This window comes from Oncorhynchus masou, chromosome 28, assembly GCF_036934945.1.
Source record: "Oncorhynchus masou masou isolate Uvic2021 chromosome 28, UVic_Omas_1.1, whole genome shotgun sequence".
In the NCBI taxonomy this organism is placed as follows: Eukaryota; Metazoa; Chordata; class Actinopteri; order Salmoniformes; family Salmonidae; genus Oncorhynchus; species Oncorhynchus masou.
This window is the reverse complement of record NC_088239.1, coordinates 19,930,956-19,952,729: the sequence shown is the minus strand read 5'-3', so window position 1 is coordinate 19,952,729 and position 21,774 is coordinate 19,930,956. Positions and strand designations below refer to the sequence as shown.

The window sequence follows — 21,774 nt, the reverse complement described above, 5'->3', positions numbered from 1 at the left end:
GACCGAACCGATAGATACTAAACCCCCACACTTCTATTGGCCAATTAGCTATGCCCAATTTGTCTCAAGAAAACACGGGAATGTATTTCAAGGGGATATCAATGACATGACACCACCACACACAAAAATACAACCGGCTCCGTGGACAGCTTCTACCTCCAAGCAATAAGACTGTTGAACAGCTAATGCAGAGCTGACTACCCACACATCCATTTCCACTGACTATCTGCACTGACTATATACACATTCACAGACTACCCACACATCCATTTCCACTGACTATCTGCACTGACTATATACACATTCACAGACTACCCACACATCCATTTCCACTGACTATCTGTACTTACTATATACACATTCACAGACTATCCACACATCCATCTCCACTGACTATCTGCACTGACTATATACACATTCACAGACTACCCACACATCCATCTCCACTGACTATCTGCACTGACTATATACACATTCACAGACTACCCACACATCCATCTCTACTGACTATCTGTACTTACTATATACACATTCACAGACTACCCTCACATCCATATCCACTGACTATCTGCACTGACTATATACACATTCACAGACTACCCACACATCCATTTCCACTGACTATCTGTACTTACTATATACACATTCACAGACTACCCACACATCCATCTCCACTGACTATCTGCACTGACTATATACACATTCACAGACTACCCACACATCCATTTCCACTGACTATCTGTACTTACTATATACACATTCACAGACTACCCACACATCCATCTCCACTGACTATCTGCACTGACTATATACACATTCACAGACTACCCACACATCCATTTCCACTGACTATATACACTGACTATATACACATTCACAGACTACCCACACATCCATTTCCACTGACTATCTGTACTTACTATATACACATTCACAGACTACCCACACATCCATCTCCACTGACTATCTGCACTGACTATATACACATTCACAGACTACCCACACATCCATCTCCACTGACTATCTGCACTGACTATATACACATTCACAGACTACCCACACATCCATTTCCACTGACTATCTGTACTTACTATATACACATTCACAGACTACCCACACATCCATCTCCACTGACTATCTGCACTGACTATATACACATTCACAGACTACCCACACATCCATTTCCACTGACTATCTGCACTGACTATATACACATTCACAGACTACCCACACATCCATCTCCACTGACTATCTGTACTTACTATATACACATTCACAGACTACCCACACATCCATCTCCACTGACTATCTGCACTGACTATATACACATTCACAGACTACCCACACATCCATCTCCACTGACTATCTGCACTGACTATATACACATTCACAGACTACCCACACATCCATCTCCACTGACTATCTGCACTGACTATATACACATTCACAGACTCTACTCACACATCCATCCACTGATACTCCCGCACCCTCCCACATACACTCACTCACACGCACACTCAGACCTCATACACAAACACACACACATACACAACCCCAAATGCACACACACAATCACCATATTTGCTGCTGCTACTTTATTATATTTATATTGCTGCTCAGTAACCCTGATTACACAACTGCCACTAGTATCCCTTCCATTGATTGGTACTGATGCTGGCCGTGTATATAATGTGTATTTATTTTATTCTTGTGTGCGTTTGTTTTGCATGACTTAGAACTACTCTTTAGTAAGGGTTGGCAAAAGCTCGAGAAACGAATGGGGCCAGTCCTGACACTATTCCTGCCAATACCCCAGTGGCCGGGGAAACAGGAAGCATTGACCGTGGGTCAGATGGCCCATGAATGGTCCCTATTGACACGGATCAAACAGATAAGCCCCATTTTGTGTAATTTGGTGTTTTTTTTACGGCTGACTTGTACTTGGCTGTCTCACGTCAGAATTAGACGTCAAATTTCAAAGTTGTTCTGAACTTCACATTTTTTAAAGTGTTTAAGTTTAAGTTCAGGCATTAACTCAAAATTGTTATGGTTAGGGTTAAGTTCAGGCATTAACTCCAAATTGTTATTGTTAGGGTTAAGTTTAGGCATTAACTCAGATTGGTTGAGGTAAGGTCTAAGGTTTGGGATAGGCTTGAAACATAAAATCAATAACAACTTTCTATCGCTGGATTCAATTCCGCCATCCCCGTCCACAACGCCCTAGCAAAACCGAAACCTACGTTACCTTAAGGTAACAGCGCTCACTGTTGCCCCCTGTGGCCGGTTTCTATGTCATCTCCCGAGGTCTGCTGACATGGATAGACGTCAAAATACTGACCTGTATCACGGGTGACTGGTCTGTGCCTTACAGTTCATTAGGAGGGAGGGGGAGGGAGGGAGGGAGGGAGGGAGGGAGGGAGGGAGGGAGGGAGGGAGGGAGGGAGGGAGGGAGGGAGGGAGGGAGGGACACAGCTGTGGATTAGGGCCATTGTTTGGATTTGACAGGAGGGATCATCTTCTCCGTTCCGATGAAAACAGTCCCCCACCTACTCTTCCTCCATTTCCATTTCCTATTCTTTTGAACAATAATGCGGACGTTTTCAGTCACATGTCTTCTGCCGATGAGGATCATGTCCCACTCGGTACACACTGGCCGAATCAACATTGTTTCCACGTCATTTCAATGAAAACGCGTTGAAGCAACGTGGAATAGACGTTGAATTGACATCTGTGCCCAGTGGATTTTGATGGAAGCGTCATAACACTTTTGATTGTCCCCATGTTACATGGGAAAAGGATGCAGATGTGGTACATATTTCCTGTATTTAGTGTACCATTATAAATGTACACTGAGTGTATAAAACATTAAGGACAACCTGCTCTTTCCATGACATAGACTGACAAGGTGAATCCAGGTGAAAGCTATGATCCTTTATTGATGCCACTTGTTAAATCCATTTCAATCAGTGTAGATGAAGGGGAGGAGACAGGTTAAAGAAGGATTTTTAAGCCTTGACACAATTGAGACATGGAGAGATTGTATATGTTTGCCAATCAGAGGATGAATTGGCAAGACTAAAGATTTAAATGCCTTTGAATGGGGTATGGTAGTAGGTGCCAGGCACACCGGTTTGTGTCAAGACCTGCAAAGCTGCTGGGTTTTTATGCTTAACAGTTTCCCATGTGTGTCAAGAATGGTCCACCACCCAAAGGACATCCAGCCAACTGTGGGAAGCATTAGAGTCAACATGGGCCAGCATCCCTGTGGAACGCTTTCAACACCTTGTAGAGTCCATGCCCCGACAAAGTGAGGCTGTTCTGAGGGCAAAAAAAGGGGGGGCAACTCAATATTAGGAAGGTGTTTTTAACACTCAGTGTGTAGTATGTGTAGTTACTATATGTTACAGTATGATATTTAATCCATGACTCACTTCGGAATGCCACGTAGTATAAACTGGCATATCCCTCTACTCTCACTGAATTTCCCTCCACATATACTGTAATGTGTATTTACCTCCATTGATTTTGTAATGTGTATTTCCCTCTATATATCCTGCAATAAGAATATACAGTATTTGTGTCACACTTTATTTGTATAGTTCCATATAAATGATTGACAGATGGCCATACTATCTGTTGATAAGCAGCTGTTTGTTAAGATTACTGTTAAGATTAGGTTTAGAATAAGGGTTTGGGTAAGGGTTAAGGGTTAGTGTAAGGGTTAAGGGCTAGGGTTAGGGTAAGGGTTAAGGGCTAGGGTTATGGTAAGGGTTAAGGGTTAGGGTTAGTGTAAGGGTTAAGGGCTAGGGTTAGGGTAAGGGTTAAGGGTTAGGGCTAGGGTTATGGTAAGGGTTAAGGGTTAGGGTTAGGGTAAGGGTTAAGGGTTAGGGCTAGGGTTAGTGTAAGGGTTAAGGGCTAGGGTTAGGGTAAGGGTTAAGGGTTAGGGCTAGGGTTAGGGTAAGGGTTAAGGGCTAGGGTTAGTGTAAGGGTTAAGGGTTAGGGCTAGGGTAAGGGTTAAGGGTTAGGGCTAGGGTTAGGGTAAGGGTTAAGGGTTAGGGTTAGTGTAAGGGTTAAGGGTTAGGGCTAGGGTAAGGGTTAAGGGTTAGGGCTAGGGTTAGGGTAAGGGTTAAGGGCTAGGGTTAGGGTAAGGGTTAAGGGTTAGGGTTTGGGTAAGGGTTAAGGGTTAGGGTAAGGGTTAAGGGTTAGGGTTAGTGTAAGGGTTAAGGGTTAGGGTTAGTGTAAGGGTTAAGGGCTAGGGTTAGGGTAAGGGTTAAGGGTTAGGGCTAGGGTTATGGTAAGGGTTAAGGGTTAGGGCTAGGGTTAGGGTAAGGGTTAAGGGTTAGGGCTAGGGTTATGGTAAGGGTTGAATTGTTGTGTAGAACTCAAAAGCAATCTTTGATATAATCCCTCTGTTGATATAGTCCCAAAATGTTGTGCATGTCAGTAGTGAAGTGTATAGGATTAGGTATTTTCAAAAAGCAAAGTGTCACTTGCCACATCATCAGTTGGTGTGGAGCAGCAGCAGTTCAGAGGTCAGAGGTTCAGGTGAAAAAATGTGTGGATTGTAGGCCTATTTAACAGAGATGGATGGTACAATGATTCTCTACACTACTTGTTTGTTTTGTCACAAACTGAAATTTAACAAACTATTACAATTTTGGCAACCAGGAAATGGTGGTACGATTAAAACAAAACTAAATTTATCAATTTTTTGTTATATCCAATTGGTAGTTACAGTCTTGTCCCATCACTGCAACTCCACTACGGACTCAGGAGAGGCAAAGGTCAAGAGCCATGCGTCCACCGAAACACAACCCTGCCAAGCTGCACTGCTCACTTAACCCAGAAGCCAGCCAGTCCAGCTGGCACCCGAAGTCAGCATTTTAGGCACCCAAAGTCATCTTATAGGCACCCAGCCTGCCACATGGAGTTGCTGGAGCGTGACGGGTCAAGGAAATCCCAGACTGGCCAAACCCTCCCCTAACCCGGAAGACACTGGGTCAATTGTGCGTACCCTCTTGGATCTCCTGGTCACAGCAGGCTGTGACACAGCCTGAGATTGAACCCAGGCCTTTAGTTGCACCTCAAGCAATACAATGCAGTGCCTTGACCACTGCGCCACTCGGGATGCCAGAGGTGGTGCAATTTCTGCATAGTGCACCTTTAAGATGATGGGTCCTACATGATTGAGTTAAAACAATAGGGATCGTTTAAACTTTAAAAAAGGGAAAAAACAGCACTGAGTGTGTCTATTGTTGTGTGCATAGACATAGAATTGACATTTTAAATCTATGGTTAAACTTCTGGGTTGGTGAGTGAGCGATGGGGCCTTTATTTTCCCTTTAAGCAGGCCAGGCCACCAACCTCTGTTGCATGCAATAATTCAACATCAAATCAAATCAAATTGTATTTGTCACATGCGCCGAAACAACAGGTGTAGTAGACCTTGCAGTGAAATGCTTACTTACAATTCATAGAACTCCTTAGACAACGACTGATTGTTCATGGGAGTGGACCACTTTGTTTGAAAGCCTGAAGAAATGTTCTGCCAACATATTTCATTTCGGCTGAATAATACCATGTGAGTGCGCTGACTCACAGGCCTGTTGAATACAAGTACCATAAGTGACACTTTTCATAAACATTGCGCCGGCTGCAGATTGAGCTTCATGTATGTTTTCCTAGGTAATGGATGGACTGGTACTCAGGCTGACACGCTGAATGCTTGACTGAAATGGCATCAGCCACGGTTTATCTTAATGCAATCTGGATGTTTTTGGCCTGGGCAGCGGTAGTAATGTCGTTCGGGCTCCAATTCGGCACTCCGACAGAGATCTGCCATGTTTGCTCCAGGGCAAAACGCCTGTTGTCAAACACTGTTGTAATTTCGGGTGCAGCGCAGTAGTCTATCCAAAAAGCCTTGAGGTTTATAGAGCTATCCCTTCCCTCTCCTCCATTCCCATTGACATCGTTCACAACACTTTCCATCATAACTGTTAGTGAGCCACAGAACTTCTTCACCCTTTCATTTTAAACGTCAGTGCTGCTACTCTGTTTTATTTTGGTTCCTTCTAATTAAGGGTGCTAACTTCTTAAGGGGGATTTATCCATGGTGTTATGTCATAGATGGTTTGTGATCTGACTTGCCTTATTGTGTTGCAGCGTGTCTGTTCCGGTACAATGCCCTGTCCTTCATCTACCTCATCTACCTCCTACTCATCCCATTGTTCCCAGAACCCACCAAAACAACAATGCGAGGTAAGAAATTGACTAAATGACTAATAAACTGTTCCAATAGGCCATTTGACTGCAGGAAAGGGCTACCTGGTAATTCCTAAAGCAACCAAGCCACTTTAAAGAGTGGATGGTTAAATGCTAAATGATCAGGGTTTATGGATGGCCTCGGCCTACACCTAGGATTTACAGCACTCGGTGACAGAATGATTTCTGACTGTTTGACCATCTTTGTGTCAGAGGAGGAGACGGGGATGGGAAATTATAGGGCAGTGGGTCGTCATTGTAACACGTGGCTATGACACACACACACACACACACACACACACACACACACACACACACACACACACACACACACACACACACACACACACACACACACACACACACACGAACACACACACACACACACACACACACACACACACACACACACACACACACACACACACACACACACACACACACACACACACACACTGTTAGTCTTTCGAACACTGTCATTGGACATTGAAGCAAAAACACATATGTCCTTAAAATACAGCACACATTTTTGGGGGGTGAACCCGCAGTGCCGTTGTCCTTTATGGACACTTCCATCTTTACTGTCTCAGTTTGAACATGGAATTGTATTGTACACTGTAAGCCTGCAGTCCAATATAAGACAGCTCTTATCCATCGACCCCCAAAAATGTTAGGAAAAAAACAAGAAAGAAAGAAAAAAATGAACTGTTGTAGGAACAATGGCATATTTAGTGAACATGTGATAGGTGGTGATAGAACCACTCAGGAGAAGAGAGGGAGGAGGAAGGGAAGGAAGACAAGAAAAATAGAGTGAGATGAAAGAATGCAGCCTCTATCTGTCTGCTCAGACACTCTCCCCCTTGAGTGTCAGCAGGCCAAAAGTTCAACACTGACCACGTTTACATGCACACCAATATCCCGTTGTTATTCGGGATACTCAAGTATTCTGTTTTTGAGTTGACGCATATAAACATCATATCCTGTTTACAATAACCCGAAAAAGCTTGTATCCCGGTTATGATAAACCCGGTTAAGATGCCTGGGATATGCTGATCTTAGACGGGATACTGTGGCATGTAAACATCCCGTTTAACGTTGTTTTTTGCGGTCTGCGCAGGCTCAGTTTCGCATATCATGGGTGTTGTGTGATGTTTTCATCTGATTGTCAACTAAATAACTTCAAGAAGTAGGCTACCTACGCAGGTTGATCCACCATAATAACTCCATAATGATTTATTTTGCTGTTACTCCACACTGGGCTGTATAGCCTACTGGCTACTTTCACCCCTAATTTAGACAGCTTTCTGCTTATAAGTTCCGACATTTTGTAGACCATTTGTTTGTCAACTATAGTTAGATACGTGCAGCTTCTCTTCTGTCATCACTTGTTGCCCCAGAAGACTAAATAAAGTAGTGCTCACCAGAATAATGTCTTACATTAATAGAATGAATGCATTAGTAATAGTTAACACTGGTAAAGTTGTCTGTTTTGTTTAGTGACCGGGGAGAAAACGCAATAACTTCAAAACAGTGGAAAACGTCTGTGCAAAATGTCCAAATGTCATCAGTTTGACCAGTTTTAAGGAAATGAAAAGCTGAGAAAAATGATGAAACAGGTTTCTGATAAGACTTAAGTTTGTCTTTGGTGCATATTTTAGGTGGTTGAAATACTGTCTGTTTGCATGAAGGTGTCAAAGATAACACATTACACACACATTCACATTTTCTCAAGAGATGCTGAAAGAAAGAAATCACATTTCCACTCCTGTTCCTGAGACAATTAACATTTGTTGTATCATTTTACTGCATGAAATGCATAATTCTGCAGGAGTTAACATTATTTTAGCTTATATGAGAGATTATAGGCCTACAGTCAGTGTCCACATTTCAGTTACTATTCCATTTAACCAATATGAACATAAATGAGGAATATTCTGTTTATTCATGGATACGTATCAAAGGTGCATGTAAACTTATCCAGAATAAGACCTTAAGCGGGATATAAGCTATTATCCAGAATACTGTGCACATGTAAACTTGGTCACTCACTCTCACTCACTCATTAGCCTGCGAAAGTTCATCCTACAATCCCATACACAAGCCCAATCCTCTGTCTACTATCAGTGCCTCTACTCACTATCAGTGCTGAAGAAGGCATTGCAACACTACACCCTAAATCTAAGGTTGTTCCCAGGAGGTGTATATAGTGAGGTATTGGCAGTGTTGTGCCAGCTTATATTCCCTCTGTGTAGCTCAGTTGGTAGAGCATGGCACTGGCAGCGCCAGGCTTGTGGATTAGATTCCCACGGGGGACCAGTATGACCAGTATGAAGAAGACTAAAGAAAGTCCATCAAAAAAAAAGAAGTTGAAATGTATACACTCACTACTGTCAGTGGATCTGGATAAGAACGTCTGCTTAATGACTAAACATGTGAATTGTATAAACACCCTGTCCTGTCCCCCCCTCCATTGGCCAGACTTATTTCAGTGTTGAATAACCCAGCTGTTATCTGGTGAGAAATACTCTTTCTTTCTAGTCACTCCACCTGGTATTCTGTAGGTCTGGACAGAATTCGACCGCATGTGTGTTATATCTGTTGCGATACTGTAGTATTTGTCGTCACACGACTCCCACTTTAAACCAACAACAACTGAAAGCTTCATAGGTCATCATCAATTAGAACTTCAGATGCCCTTGGTGTGGCTTGCCTGGCACAGCACGACCAATGGAGTAGTCCCACGGCATGCCAGACAAGCCAAGCAAAATCAATAACAGCTTATTCATAATTATTAAGAATTGACTAAGCTAACATGAAGTTTATTTGATTGAGTGCTGAACCTATACGGTTGATGTACATGACACCTATATCTTAACGGGCCAAATCCATACTTGATACTGTATGTGCTTGTAACCAAAGCTATCTAAATCCAACTTTAGTGCCAGTAGTAGTAATTTAAATGATATACTTGTGCACAAAAATACAAGACAGGCCTTTGCTTATATCTCAATCTTGGATTCTGCACTTATTCTCAGGGTAGAATGACAGTCGATGTGTCCAGTTGAGGGATGAGTTAGGCCTACACCTCACACCCAAGGTGACAGGCTCCATGTTTTTTAAATTCATTTTTATTTAATCTTTATTTAGCCAGGTAGGCTAGTTGAGAACAAGTTCTCATTTACAACTGCGACCTGGCCAAGATAAAGCAAAGCATTTCGACACATACAACAACACAGAGATTATATGGAATAAACAAACATACAGTCAAAAATACAGTAGAAAAAGTCTATATACAGTGTGTGCAAATGAGGTAGGATAAGGGAGGTAAGGCAATAAATAGGCCACAGTGGCGAAGTATTTACAATATAGCAATTAAACACTGGAATGGTAGATGTGCAGAAGATGAATGTGCAAGTAGAGATACTGGAGTGCAAAGGAGCAAGATAAATAAAGAAATACAGTATGGGGAAGCGGTAGTTGGATGGGCTATTTACAGATGGTCTATGTACAGGTGCAGTAATCTGTGAGCTGCTCTGACAGCTGGTGCTTAAAGCTAGTGAGGGAGATATGAATCTCCAGCTTCAGTGATTTTTGCAGTTCGTTCCAGTCATTGGCAGCAGAGAACTGAAAGGAAAAGAGGCCAAAGGAAGAATTGACTTTGGGGGTGACCAGTGAGATATGCCTGCTGGAGCGCGTGCTATGGGTGGGTGCTGCTATGGTGACCCATGAGCTGAGATAAGGCGGGGCTAGATGACCTGGAGCCAGTGGGTTTGGCGGCGAGTATGAAGCGAGGACCAGCCAAAGAGAGTGTACAGGTCGCAGTGGAGGTGGGTATCTGGGGCTTTGGTGGGAAAACGGATGGCACTGTGATAAGCTGTGCTGTTGGACTCCTTTCCTTGTCCATAACACACGTACTGTAAATACATCATTCCCTACATGTAAGAACATGCGACACATGCTTGTCAGTCATGTCTCTTTTGTTTAAGGAGGTTCTCTTGCCTCTAAAGTCATCCCCCCAAATAATTGGTGGCAGTGGGGGGGGGGGAAATCTCAGCCTCAAAATCTTGACTCAATAATATGACGCCTGTACGTCACAAAGACAGATTCTTACTCTATATTTACTCACCACAAAACATGAAGACCATTTATGACATCTAGTGAAGTGAAGACATGGCGCTCATTCCACTTAATCTCCAAGGAAATTGAATGACCATTTGAATGACGGTACGGTTGTGTGGTTCCCTGGTTTTTATAAGGATGAAGCAGCTGAGGCAGCCAATTGGACCGAGACAAAAAAAACTGTGCTAGAAAAAGATAATCTGGCGGTGATGGACAATAGAGAGGGACCCCCGGAGGTGATGGAGGTCAGGGTTCAAAAGTACAGACTTCTCTTGTCCTTTAGCAGCTGGCTGCAGAGCAGTGGAGAGGTTGAGACATTTTTTCCCCTCAATTTTCTTCTCCTCCTCCAGCTGTTTCCCTCTATCGCGGCTCCAGCTTTAGGCTTCAGTCCCATCACCACTCCATGAAAACATGGACATGCATCTCTATCAATTAGCCCTTTCCCTCAAGTCCTTTACCAATCCGAAATGTTCTCTGATTTTACACAGCTTTTCTAATAAAGCTCAAGTGACAGTCTGCACGTCATCCTCCGCGACACCTGTTGAGGCAAAGCTTAGTGGCCAAGCAGCTAAATAGTTAGATAATGTTGAGTAAGTTTCAAGAGGGCTCGATCCAATCATACCCGCATTCCAGCATTCACGCAGTAGATCTTATTCCCACAGTTAAATCAAAACTGTGAGAAAAGCAGTAAACATCACTATAGCAGGTTCAATTGTCAGGCCGACAAATCCCATCTTGACATGCGTGCATGCACAAACAGTAAGTCCAACTTTTGTGCCAGTCATTAATTTATGTCAATTGGAGATTTGTACTAAAACACGCACATTGCTCAGGTTTTGATTCAGTCCTGTGTGAGCTGTTAACAAGTGGCTGGATGGTGTGCATTTGTGAACAGCAGTTTTCAGTTCTTTCCACAGATTCTCGATTGGATTCAGGTCTGGACTTTGACTTGGCCATTCTAACACCTGGATATGTTTATTTTTGAACCATTCCATTGTAGATTTTGCTTTATGTTTTGGATCATAGTCTTGTTGGAAGACAAATCTCCGTCCCAGTCTCAGGTCTTTTGCAGACTCCATCAGGTTTTCTTCCAGAATGGTCCTGTATTTGGCTCCATCCATCTTCCCATCAATTTTATCCATCTTCCCTGTCCCTGCTGAAGAAAAGCAGGTCCAAACCATGATGCTGTCACCACCATGTTTGACAGTGGGGATGGTGTTCAGGGTGATGAGCTGTGTTGCTTTTACGCCAAACATAACGTTTTGCATTGTTGCCAAAAAGTTCAATTTTGGTTTCATCTGACCAGAGCACCTTCTTCCACATGTTTGGTGTGTCTCCCAGGTGGCTTGTGGCAAACTTTAAACAGCACTTTTTATGGATATCTTTAAGAAATGGCTTTCTTCTTGCCACTCTTCCATAAAGGCCAGATTTGTGCAATATACGACTGATTGTTGTCCTATGGACAGAGTCTCCCACCTCAGCTGTAGATCTCTGCACTTCATCCAGAGTGATTATGGGCCTCTTGGCTGCATCTCTGATCAGTCTTCTCCTTGTATGAGCTGAAAGTTTAGAGGGATGGCCAGGTCTTGGTAGATTTGCAGTGGTCTGATACTCCTCCCATTTCAATATTATCGCTTGCACAGTGCTCCTTGGGATGTTTAAAGCTTGGGAAATCTTTTTGTATCCAAATCCGGCTTTAAACTTCTTCACAACAGTATCTCGGACCTGCCTGGTGTGTTCCTTGTTCTTCATGATGCTCTCTGCGCTTTTAACGTACCTCTGAGACTATTACAGTGCAGGTGCATTTATACGGAGACTTGATTACACACAGGTGGATTGTATTTATCATCATTAGTCATTTAGGTCAGCATTGGATCATTCAGAGATCCTCACTGAACTTCTGGAGAGAATTTGCTGCACTGAAATTAAAGGGGCTGAATACTTTTGCACGCCCAATTTTTCAGTTTTTGATTTGTTAAAAAAGTTTGAAATATCCAATAAATGTCATTCCACTTCATGATTGTGTCCCACTTGTTGTTGATTCTTCACAAAAAAATACAGTTTTATATCTTTATGTTTGAAGCCTGAAATGTGGCAAAAGGTCGCAAAGTTCAAGGGGGCCGAATACTTTCGCAAGGCACTGTATATACCCCATCACCACACCACCAGGGCTTAGAGGTGCAGAAGGCGTGATTTACTACAGCCAATACAACTCCAGGTCTCCTCATGGTTTGCTCACTTTGACAGTTCATCAGATGCTGTTTGCTTTGCTTCAGCCTGGTCTCTTAGTTCAATTGGGCTGATTCCTACCTGGTTCAGGCGGTGTAACAGGGTTGGCATTCGCGTCAACCTGAACCAGATGTCGTCTGTTAATTATAAAGATGGTAAATTGCTCCTCGTAGATAGGCGTCATTTCATAGCCACTCCTCGCTTTGTCTGACTGTGATGTGGCATGTTCTGTGCTAACACACTCGTATGCGTTTTTCAGTCATCAAATAGGTGGTATAACTGTTTTGAGAATTCTGCATAGTCAGTCGGTGTGTGATGACCTGATGCATTTTATCAACTAAGCAAACCATTGATGTAGACAACCCAGACACTGCCAATTGACACAAAAACCTTTTGCCCCAATGACTCTTACTACCACAAAAAGTTTCTCCCCTCAATCTGAGAAATCTCTGTAATACAATACAGCACCACAATAGCTGCGATCTCCACTACCTCGAGCCATCCAGCAGGAAGGTAATACAAACAGAGGAGACAAGAGGGCTTCCTGAGGAAACAGAGCTCAATGGAGAGGTCATCACCAGGGGACCCCAGGCCCACGCCTCCCTAAACTCCTTCATCCAAACCCCTTCGTCTCTTTTCCTCAGGAAGCCGATGAGTCACCTGCACCGTCCGCACAACGAGTTGCCTGCCTCCCTGCCTGCCATCCCTCTTCCGCCCTCCATGTCTCTTTGAATCCTGCCTCAATGCAAGACATCAACCATGGCCCTCTGGGGTCCTCTGTTAAGGCAAACCAACAGTGAGGCTTTGATTCATTGTGGTATTGGGTATTTTTTAATCTGGTTTGAATTTGAACTTATGTTGATTCTTCGTCAAATTTAAACCTCTGAAGCAATTGTTTTGAATAGAAATTGGATCGGATGCTTGTTCAGCACTGAATTTAATAATAATAGTGCAAAATGTTTAGGGAGGTTGAAGAATGCAAGTGTCTGCATCATTGTCTGCTGGTCAGTCAACTAGCTCTTTCTGTTGAGGTTGCATTCCAAGACCAATACTGTATTCTGGCTTGGGCTTATTCTTTGGGAGCCCCTGAGGTGATGTCTCTGCCTCTCTCCACACACACACACACACAGGCGCAGACACACACACGCACACACACAGAGCTTCCACAATGTGCATTGGAGAGTCCCAGTGGTGTGTTCTGGGGCATATCATAGACTCTGAGAAACATCATAAGGCCTAATTAGAGACTGGTTGACAGTTTGTTTCCTTGATGCATTAAACATCTGTAGCTGTGTTGTTAGCTGTAGCATTTACTGTAGCAGATCCTGAGACATTTAAACTCTTAGCATACATTTGCTGCCAAACTAATCAAAAACAGCCAAATTTCCTGTTTTTTTTTGCTATTTATTTTGTGTGTAATATATTGATATTTATCTTTATCAAATCAAACTGTATTTGTCACGTGCGCCGAATACAACGAGTGTAGACCTTACCGTGAAATGCTTTAACATAATATTTACCAAATAAACTAAAGTAAAAAATACAATTTTATAAAATTATAAAATTATAAAAAGTAACACAATAGCATCAATACTACTAATATTGTAATTCTGTATTATGACTGTTTTAATGAATAGAATTAGTCAAGCCAGGGTGTCTGTTCCGAAAAAACACATTGATCCTTCAAATGTAGTCATGGCGCTCCACATTCTCCCAGAAAATCTGTACAACGAGGGATTTTACCTCGAATTACCTACCTTTGTAGAGGGAGAGCATGTTGGCCATGTTTTTACAATAACATTTTAATAGATCAAATTGGAGTTCAATTAATGACGATGTCTCAAACTTCCTCACTACCCCAGTAAGCTTTGGCTGCAGTCGAGACAGAAACTTTATTTTTACACAACCACCCTTGGGGTACTTTGTTTTTATTTACTTTCAAGATGGCTGCCATACAACATGATTCTTTATTTGTTTGTTTAATAAAAAAAACATTGCTCTTTACAAGATCAGTTTTATTTCAGAGGGAATTTGAGTCTAAAGACCCATCTAGTTATCATACACAGCAGTACTTCTCATGCACTTCTTTCCCCAGCAGTCTATAGCAGTATAACAACTACACTATCACCTAAACACACAACTAACCCTAATATGCGTTTTCTTCACGCCACAGTCTAATATGTCTTGGGGCTTGCACTCAAGGAATTCTCTCCAGGCTGGTTTAGACCTGTATTCATTCCAAGGGCAGCTTTAAAGGGGATGTGGCATGTGAAGGTAACTGTGGCACGATAGCACAATTTTGATTTTTTTGCTAGGCCGTATTTAAAGGGTAAGTGCTTTCCGCTAGATTACACCAGATGAAACAGACTACATTGAGCGGGTAGCTAGGTAACATAGTATTAACACATAGCTCAATTTAGCCTTGGCAAAGTAAAGGGATAAACATGTGGTCAGTTTGCTGGGGTATATTGGACAGTATTTATTAACAATGTCCTGATTCAGCTAGTAGAATTACAATGTTTTAATGTCAGGAATATGTTTTCAACAACTAAATGTCAACAACTTACATTTTGTGTAATTTTGAGTCACATTACATTGAGTCAATTTTTGTCAACAAATAATCCTTAAAATGTTGGGCCATATTTAATCAGAGCCAGTAACTTGGTTTGGTTGAATAGGGCTCTTACATCAGTTATGCTTAGGCTCTGGCAATAGATCTAGTCAAATTTCTGTTTTGTCTGTCATTTGAGCTCATCTAAACGAGTAGTCCACTAGTTGGCTTCCATGACAAAACAAATCAATGCCAATCAACTTTTTAATCTGAAGGAGAGCTATTTCAATGGACTGAACTACAACATGTACCTACTCTGTTTCCCTTCATCCTTCTCTTGCTCTGACAGTATGGGTTCACAAATCAGATTTTCTCTCCCTAATAAGAACAACAATAAAGGGTCATAGATTCACAACCATAGGAATCAGAGTCCATTTGTAATAATGTGATTTACTCCCTATCAGTGATTTGTGATGGCCAATAAAGAGCTCTACTTTCAGGAAACAGGATTGGCAAGGAGCAGCAGAGTCAGGCAACAGGATTGGCAAGGAGCAGCAGAGTCAGGCAACAGGATTGGCAAGGAGCAGCAGAGTCAGGCAACAGGATTGGCAAGGAGCAGCAGAGTCAGGCAACAGGATTGGCAAGGAGCAGCGGAGTCAGGCAACAGGATTGGCAAGGAGCAGTGGAGTCAGGCAACAGGATTGGCGCAAGGAGCAGCAGAGTCAGGCAACAGGATTGGCAAGGAGCAGCAGAGTCAGGCAACAGGATTGGCAAGGAGCAGCGGAGTCAGGCAACAGGATTGGCAAGGAGCAGTGGAGTCAGGCAACAGGATTGGCGCAAGGAGCAGCAGAGTCAGGCAACAGGATTGGCAAGGAGCAGCAGAGTCAGGCAACAGGATTGGCAAGGAGTAGCGGAGTCAGGCAACAGGATTGGCAAGGAGCAGCCGAGTCAGGCAACAGGATTGGCAAAGAGCAGCGGAGTCAGACAACAGGATTGGAAAAGAGCAGCGGAGTCAGGCAACAGGATTGGCAAGGAGCAGCGGAGTCAGGCAACAGGATTGGCAAGGAGCAGTGGAGTCAGGCAACAGGATTGGCAAGGAGCAGCGGAGTCAGACAACAGGATTGACAAAGAGCAGCGGAGTCAGGCAACAGGATTGGCAAAGAGCAGCGGAGTCAGGCAACAGGATTGGCAAGGAGCAGCCGAGTCAGGCAACAGGATTGGCAAAGAGCAGCGGAGTCAGGCAAAAGGATTGGCAAAGAGCAGCGGAGTCAGGCAACAGGATTGGCAAGGAGCAGCCGAGTCAGGCAACAGAATTGTCAAGGAGCAGCGGAGTCAGGCAACAGGATTGGCAAGGAGCAGCGGAGTCAGGCAACAGGATTGGCAAAGAGCAGCGGAGTCAGACAACAGAATTGGCAAAGAGCAGCGGAGTCAGGCAAAAGGATTGGCAAAGAGCAGCGGAGTCAGGCAACAGAATTGGCAAGGAGCAGCGGAGTCAGGCAACAGGATTGGCAAAGAGCAGCGGAGTCAGGCAACAGAATTGGCAAGGAGCAGCAGAGTCAGGCAACAGAATTGTCAAGGAGCAGCGGAGTCAGGCAACAGGATTGGCAAGGAGCAACGGAGTCAGGCAACAGGATTGGCAAAGAGCAGCGGAGTCAGGCATAACCATTAGAAGTTATGACGGGCACGACGGGAACCAAGTTGCAACTCGAGCATCTTTGGCCCCAGGCAAGCCGGAGCCCTACCTAGCGGCCCTTTAAAACGAGCAAAGCAGCTCACTCCCACGGCTTGGCAGCCTGTGCCTCGCCAAGAAACATGTGGGGCTCACGCCGAACACACACCAAGTTTCAAGTTGTATTAGTCGTATGTATAGGATACACATGGTAAACACACCGTCCAACGACATGCTTACTGGCAGGTTCCTTCTCGACAACACAACAACAATAAGAAATAATACAAGATAAGGATACGAACATAAAGTAAATGGCTCAGTAGAATAGAATACATTTTTACGTAGATGTAGGATTTTTACTTGATCCCTCTTTTGTTGCTGCACGGCAGGAAAAGCAAACTTGTGGTGTATTTGAGTTTTAAAAAGGCCTCTAAAGTTTGTATTTCTACTTTGAAATTTCAGACTTGATTTGCCCTAATGAAAAATGTATCAACCCCTACAAAAATGTTGCTACAGGAGTTTTTTCCTGCTGCAGGCAATAAGTTCATATTAAGGTCCTACATCTGTAAGTATAATACAAGACGGCACAATTTATAGTCCAATATTAACACATGTTTTGGGGAAGGGGGGATAGGAAGGCAAGCGTTTAAATTGTGCAGTATTTAGCAATCATACATTCCTCTTGCACTGGCATCCAGAGATTCACATCCATACCTTCACACTGTTGCATTCCATTAATCTCAACCTTAATTCAAACACGGTGGTGAATGGAAGAGCAGTGAAAAGGGGGGGGGGGGGGCTAAATTACACTATTTGTTTTGCTGATGTTGGAGTATGCCTACACAACCTCTTTTGTTCTTATGCCCTAAATCAGGCGTGGGCAATTCCAATCTGCAAGAGCCTGATTGGTGTCACAGTTTTGCCCCAGTTAACACACCTGACTCCAATAATCACCTTATCTTGATCTTCAGTTCAGATTGCAATTTGATTATTCAGCTGTGTGGGGATGGAGAAAAAGTGTGACACCACTCAGGCCCTCAAGGACTGGAGTTGCCCACCCCTGCCCTAAAGCTTACACACACACGCACGCACGCACACACACACACACACACACACACACGCACGCACGCACGCACACACACACACACACACACACACACACACACACACACACACACACACACACACACACACACACACACACACACACACACACACACACACACACACACACACACACACACACACACACACACACACACACAGCTGTCCCACACCTGACCCTTAATATTGGCCATAATAATACATGCTTTCCCAAAGGACTGCTAAGTGTTGAAAACTGTTCTTGACCAGGAATACAGTATTAATGGCACTGGTGACTATTTGCTGGTTCTAAATGAACACATCTGGTCCAGCTTCCTGTGTAAGTATCGCCTTTCTACAGTCAATTGGGATATTCTCAGTGGTGTTATTGAGAATAATTTTTTTTGACATAAACAGTTGCATTCATTAGTTTTATTGACAAATGTCAATAGAAAAAATAAGGTCCTGCCAAAGTGAAAACCTGATCAAAATGAATTTATAGAAGTGCTGTTAGTACATCAATTGTTTGCTCACTGGGAAATTAATATCCAACTAGTCAGTAACAACTGTGTGGAGTTTGGAGTTTGTGTCAGCAACTATGTGAGCTTATTACAGTATTGTAGACTCTACATCCAGGGATTTCCTGTGATCTTCTATACAGAAGAACCCCTTACATTCTGATGACTCTTGTGTAGCTTGTGAACATAGAGCAACATGTGCATGTTCGTGGGAGTCTCAGCCTTTCATAGATAGCGTGTAATAGTTTGTAGCTCAAACCATTCAGACTCGACAGATATTTTTGTAAAATGTCCCGGCACCGGGCCACTTCGGGATCCGCCATTGTCTCACAAACACCACTCTAGCTCCCGTTAATCACATAGACTAATGGTCGGTATCTACGGATGCAGAAGAAATGTACACTTAGTATACCAAACATTAGGAACACTTTCCTAATATTGAGTTGCACCCCCCTTTGCCCTCAGAACAGTCTCAATTCGTCAGGGCATTGACCCTACAGGGATGCTAGACCATGTTGACTCCAATACTTCCCACAGTTGTGTCAAGTTGGCTGGATGTCCTTTGGGTGGTGGGCCATTCTTGATACACATGGGAAACTGTTGAGCATGAAAAACCCAGAAGCTTTGCAGTTCTTGACACAAACCGGTGCGCCTGGCACCTACTACCATGCTACTACATACACAATCCACATCTCATTTGTCTCAATTCTTAAAAATCTATCATTAACTTGTCTCCTACCCTTCATCTAAACTGATTGAAGTGGATTTAACAAGTGATATCAATAAGGGATCATAGCTTCACCTGGTCAGTCTTTCATGGAAAGAGCAGGTGTTCTTAATGTTTGGTACACTCAGTGTACGATTCCAATGATACAACCCAAAAATCTGTAGCTCAAACACACTATGTTTAAAAGTGGTTAGAATTTCAACATGCATCAATGTTACGGTGGGACTCATTGGGTTAATGGTATAAAAAGTTATTAATTCTCATAGATACAAGGGACACAAATGATTTCTAAGACATAATTGGCTGAAAAGAAAAACAATGCAATTATATATACATATGGTACATGAACAGGCTCATTGACATGTTTCCACAACAGCATCTCATTGTAATCTACACACAATGCTCTTCGGAAAAGGTTCCTCCATCTCGACAGACGGTTTGAAAGATTACAACCAGTAGGTGTTTATGATGTAGCGTGTCCGCTGTTTGATGTGAGGAGCCTTATGAAATGTGTGTAATGGTAGAGAACCACAATGGATGGGGATAGCCTTTGGCAACAGTGAAAACAGTGCAGTGTGAAAGTTACCCTGCAGCCATGTTGGTTTGGAATAATACATCTCAAACGACTAATCTAAAACAGACCGAGACACCAACTACAATTGGATGCTTGAGACCATTCACTGAAAATCCCTTTGTTGACGTGCCATTGTGGCAAATGCAATGTTAATACACCACAGATTTTACATTTGACTTTAATCATAGCCCCAGCGTTTTAAAGGAAGTTCAATCCATTGTTTGACGACAATAGATGTACAACTGAAGTTTGGCTCTTAGTTTGATTGTAAAATTGTAAAATGTCACCGCCATATGTGAGCAGGGTAAATTCATTTGAATTCCATCACTTTTGGACATCATCCCTTTCGATTTAATACAACATTATTTTTGCCATGGAAGAAGTGGTCAGAAAGTAACTTTTTAGACCTGAATTCCGAAACACGCAGGAGAAAAATGTGCTCAAAGTTGACCCATTTTGCATACCCCACCATACCATGAGACATCTTCATCACTGGAAAATATAAAATGGTTGAGTTTGATATCATTTTAAAGCTTACAAACAGTGGGTTTTTGTGTTGTGCCCACCATCGGTTGTGACAGAACATGCTCCTAAATACAGGCCGGGTGTCATTTCAGTCATAGAAATATAATTCATAGAATGGACCTATCCCTTCAGACCACTGCAATTTAGCTGGTACACAATTGAAATGTAAATTGAATTGACATTTTTACTTCTAATTACTACCACAAAAATGGCCGCAGGTCCACCCACCGTTGAATGTCAACTTAAATGGTCATGTCTATTCTAATATTTATATTTCTATGATTTCAATAGGTTTCCAATGGAAGATCAACAGTATAATTTAAAATAACAGTTTTCCCATTAAAGTCAACATTCTCGGATGTGCTACCATTTGGTATTTATCTACCATTAGTAGATTTAACAGCTAAAACACAACAACCACCCTGTATTGAAGAGGGTGTTGTGCCTCAACCGATGGCGAGCAAAACCAATGGCGTGCACAACACAAAAAACACAAAAATAGGTTTTAAGCTACAACATATGCAACATCTGAGTTTTTTAGATAATTGGTTAACAATTAAAACATTTACAAAATGTGTTTTTATTTTATTTTTTATGATATAATAGTTTGACAACCCTGTTTGTAAGCTTTTAAATGATATCAATCTCAACCGTTCACCTTTTCCAGTGATGAAGACATGGATGTTTTGGATGGAACCAAAAAGGGTTCTACTTGGAACCAAAAAGGGTTCTCCTATGGGGACAGCCAAAGAACCCTTTTGGAACCCTTTTTTCTATTAGTGTAATAGAAAGATGGGAGTGGCCCTTTGGGAGTTTACAGGAGTGTGTTCTTGCTCTGTGTCAAGGGCCTGACAGCTGCACAGTTAGTGGCTGACACTCAGCTAAGGCACTCTCAGCTCTCTCACACTTTGAGCTAGTGTCACTGCCTGTCTTTGATAAGGTTTGAGCTAAATAGAAGGGGCCAATTTGTCAGCTTTATTTGATATCTTCCTTGGAATTATGTTTCCATAGTAAGGAATATTACATGTACTTGTTTGTTTTGATGAAATCCTGCCAACATCTTGTTTGGATCCGCCATAAACTGAGTGGGCTCTTCTGCTTCCTGGTTAGATGCTGTGTTATACTAATCGACTGAACAGGCTTAATAATTTCTATTCAGAAACTTCTTCTTTGGTCACTTCCCCCTTGCTTCATGATGCTTTTGCCTACAACACATTTAGACCTCTGCATCCGCCCATAATCACTCCTATCAACATCTCGAAGCAGCCGGTCAAATCAGCAGCATACCACTCTGTATCCAACTGCTGGTTTGCTAAGCAGGGTTGGTCCTGGTCAATCCCTGGATGGGAGACCAGATGCTGCTGGAAGTGATGTTTGAGGGCCAGTAGGAGGTTCTCTTTCCTGTGATCTAAAAAAACAAAAATAAATATCTATCCCATGGGGGTGATTGGGAACATTGCCCTGTATAGCGTTCTGTCTTTCAGATATGATGTTAAATGGGTGTCCTGACTCTCTGTG

The 21,774-nt window shown here is 42.8% G+C and overlaps 1 protein-coding gene across 1 annotated transcript in view; it reads left to right on the top strand.

The window, feature by feature from the left end:
- The window catches only part of LOC135517315 (piezo-type mechanosensitive ion channel component 2), a 156,865-nt gene that overhangs the window by 25,359 nt on the left and 109,732 nt on the right, over positions 1-21,774 (top strand). The window contains exon 2 of the mRNA XM_064941506.1: positions 6,163-6,258. Within this exon, the coding sequence (XP_064797578.1) occupies positions 6,163-6,258 (96 nt within the window). The remainder of the gene's footprint in view (positions 1-6,162; positions 6,259-21,774) is intronic.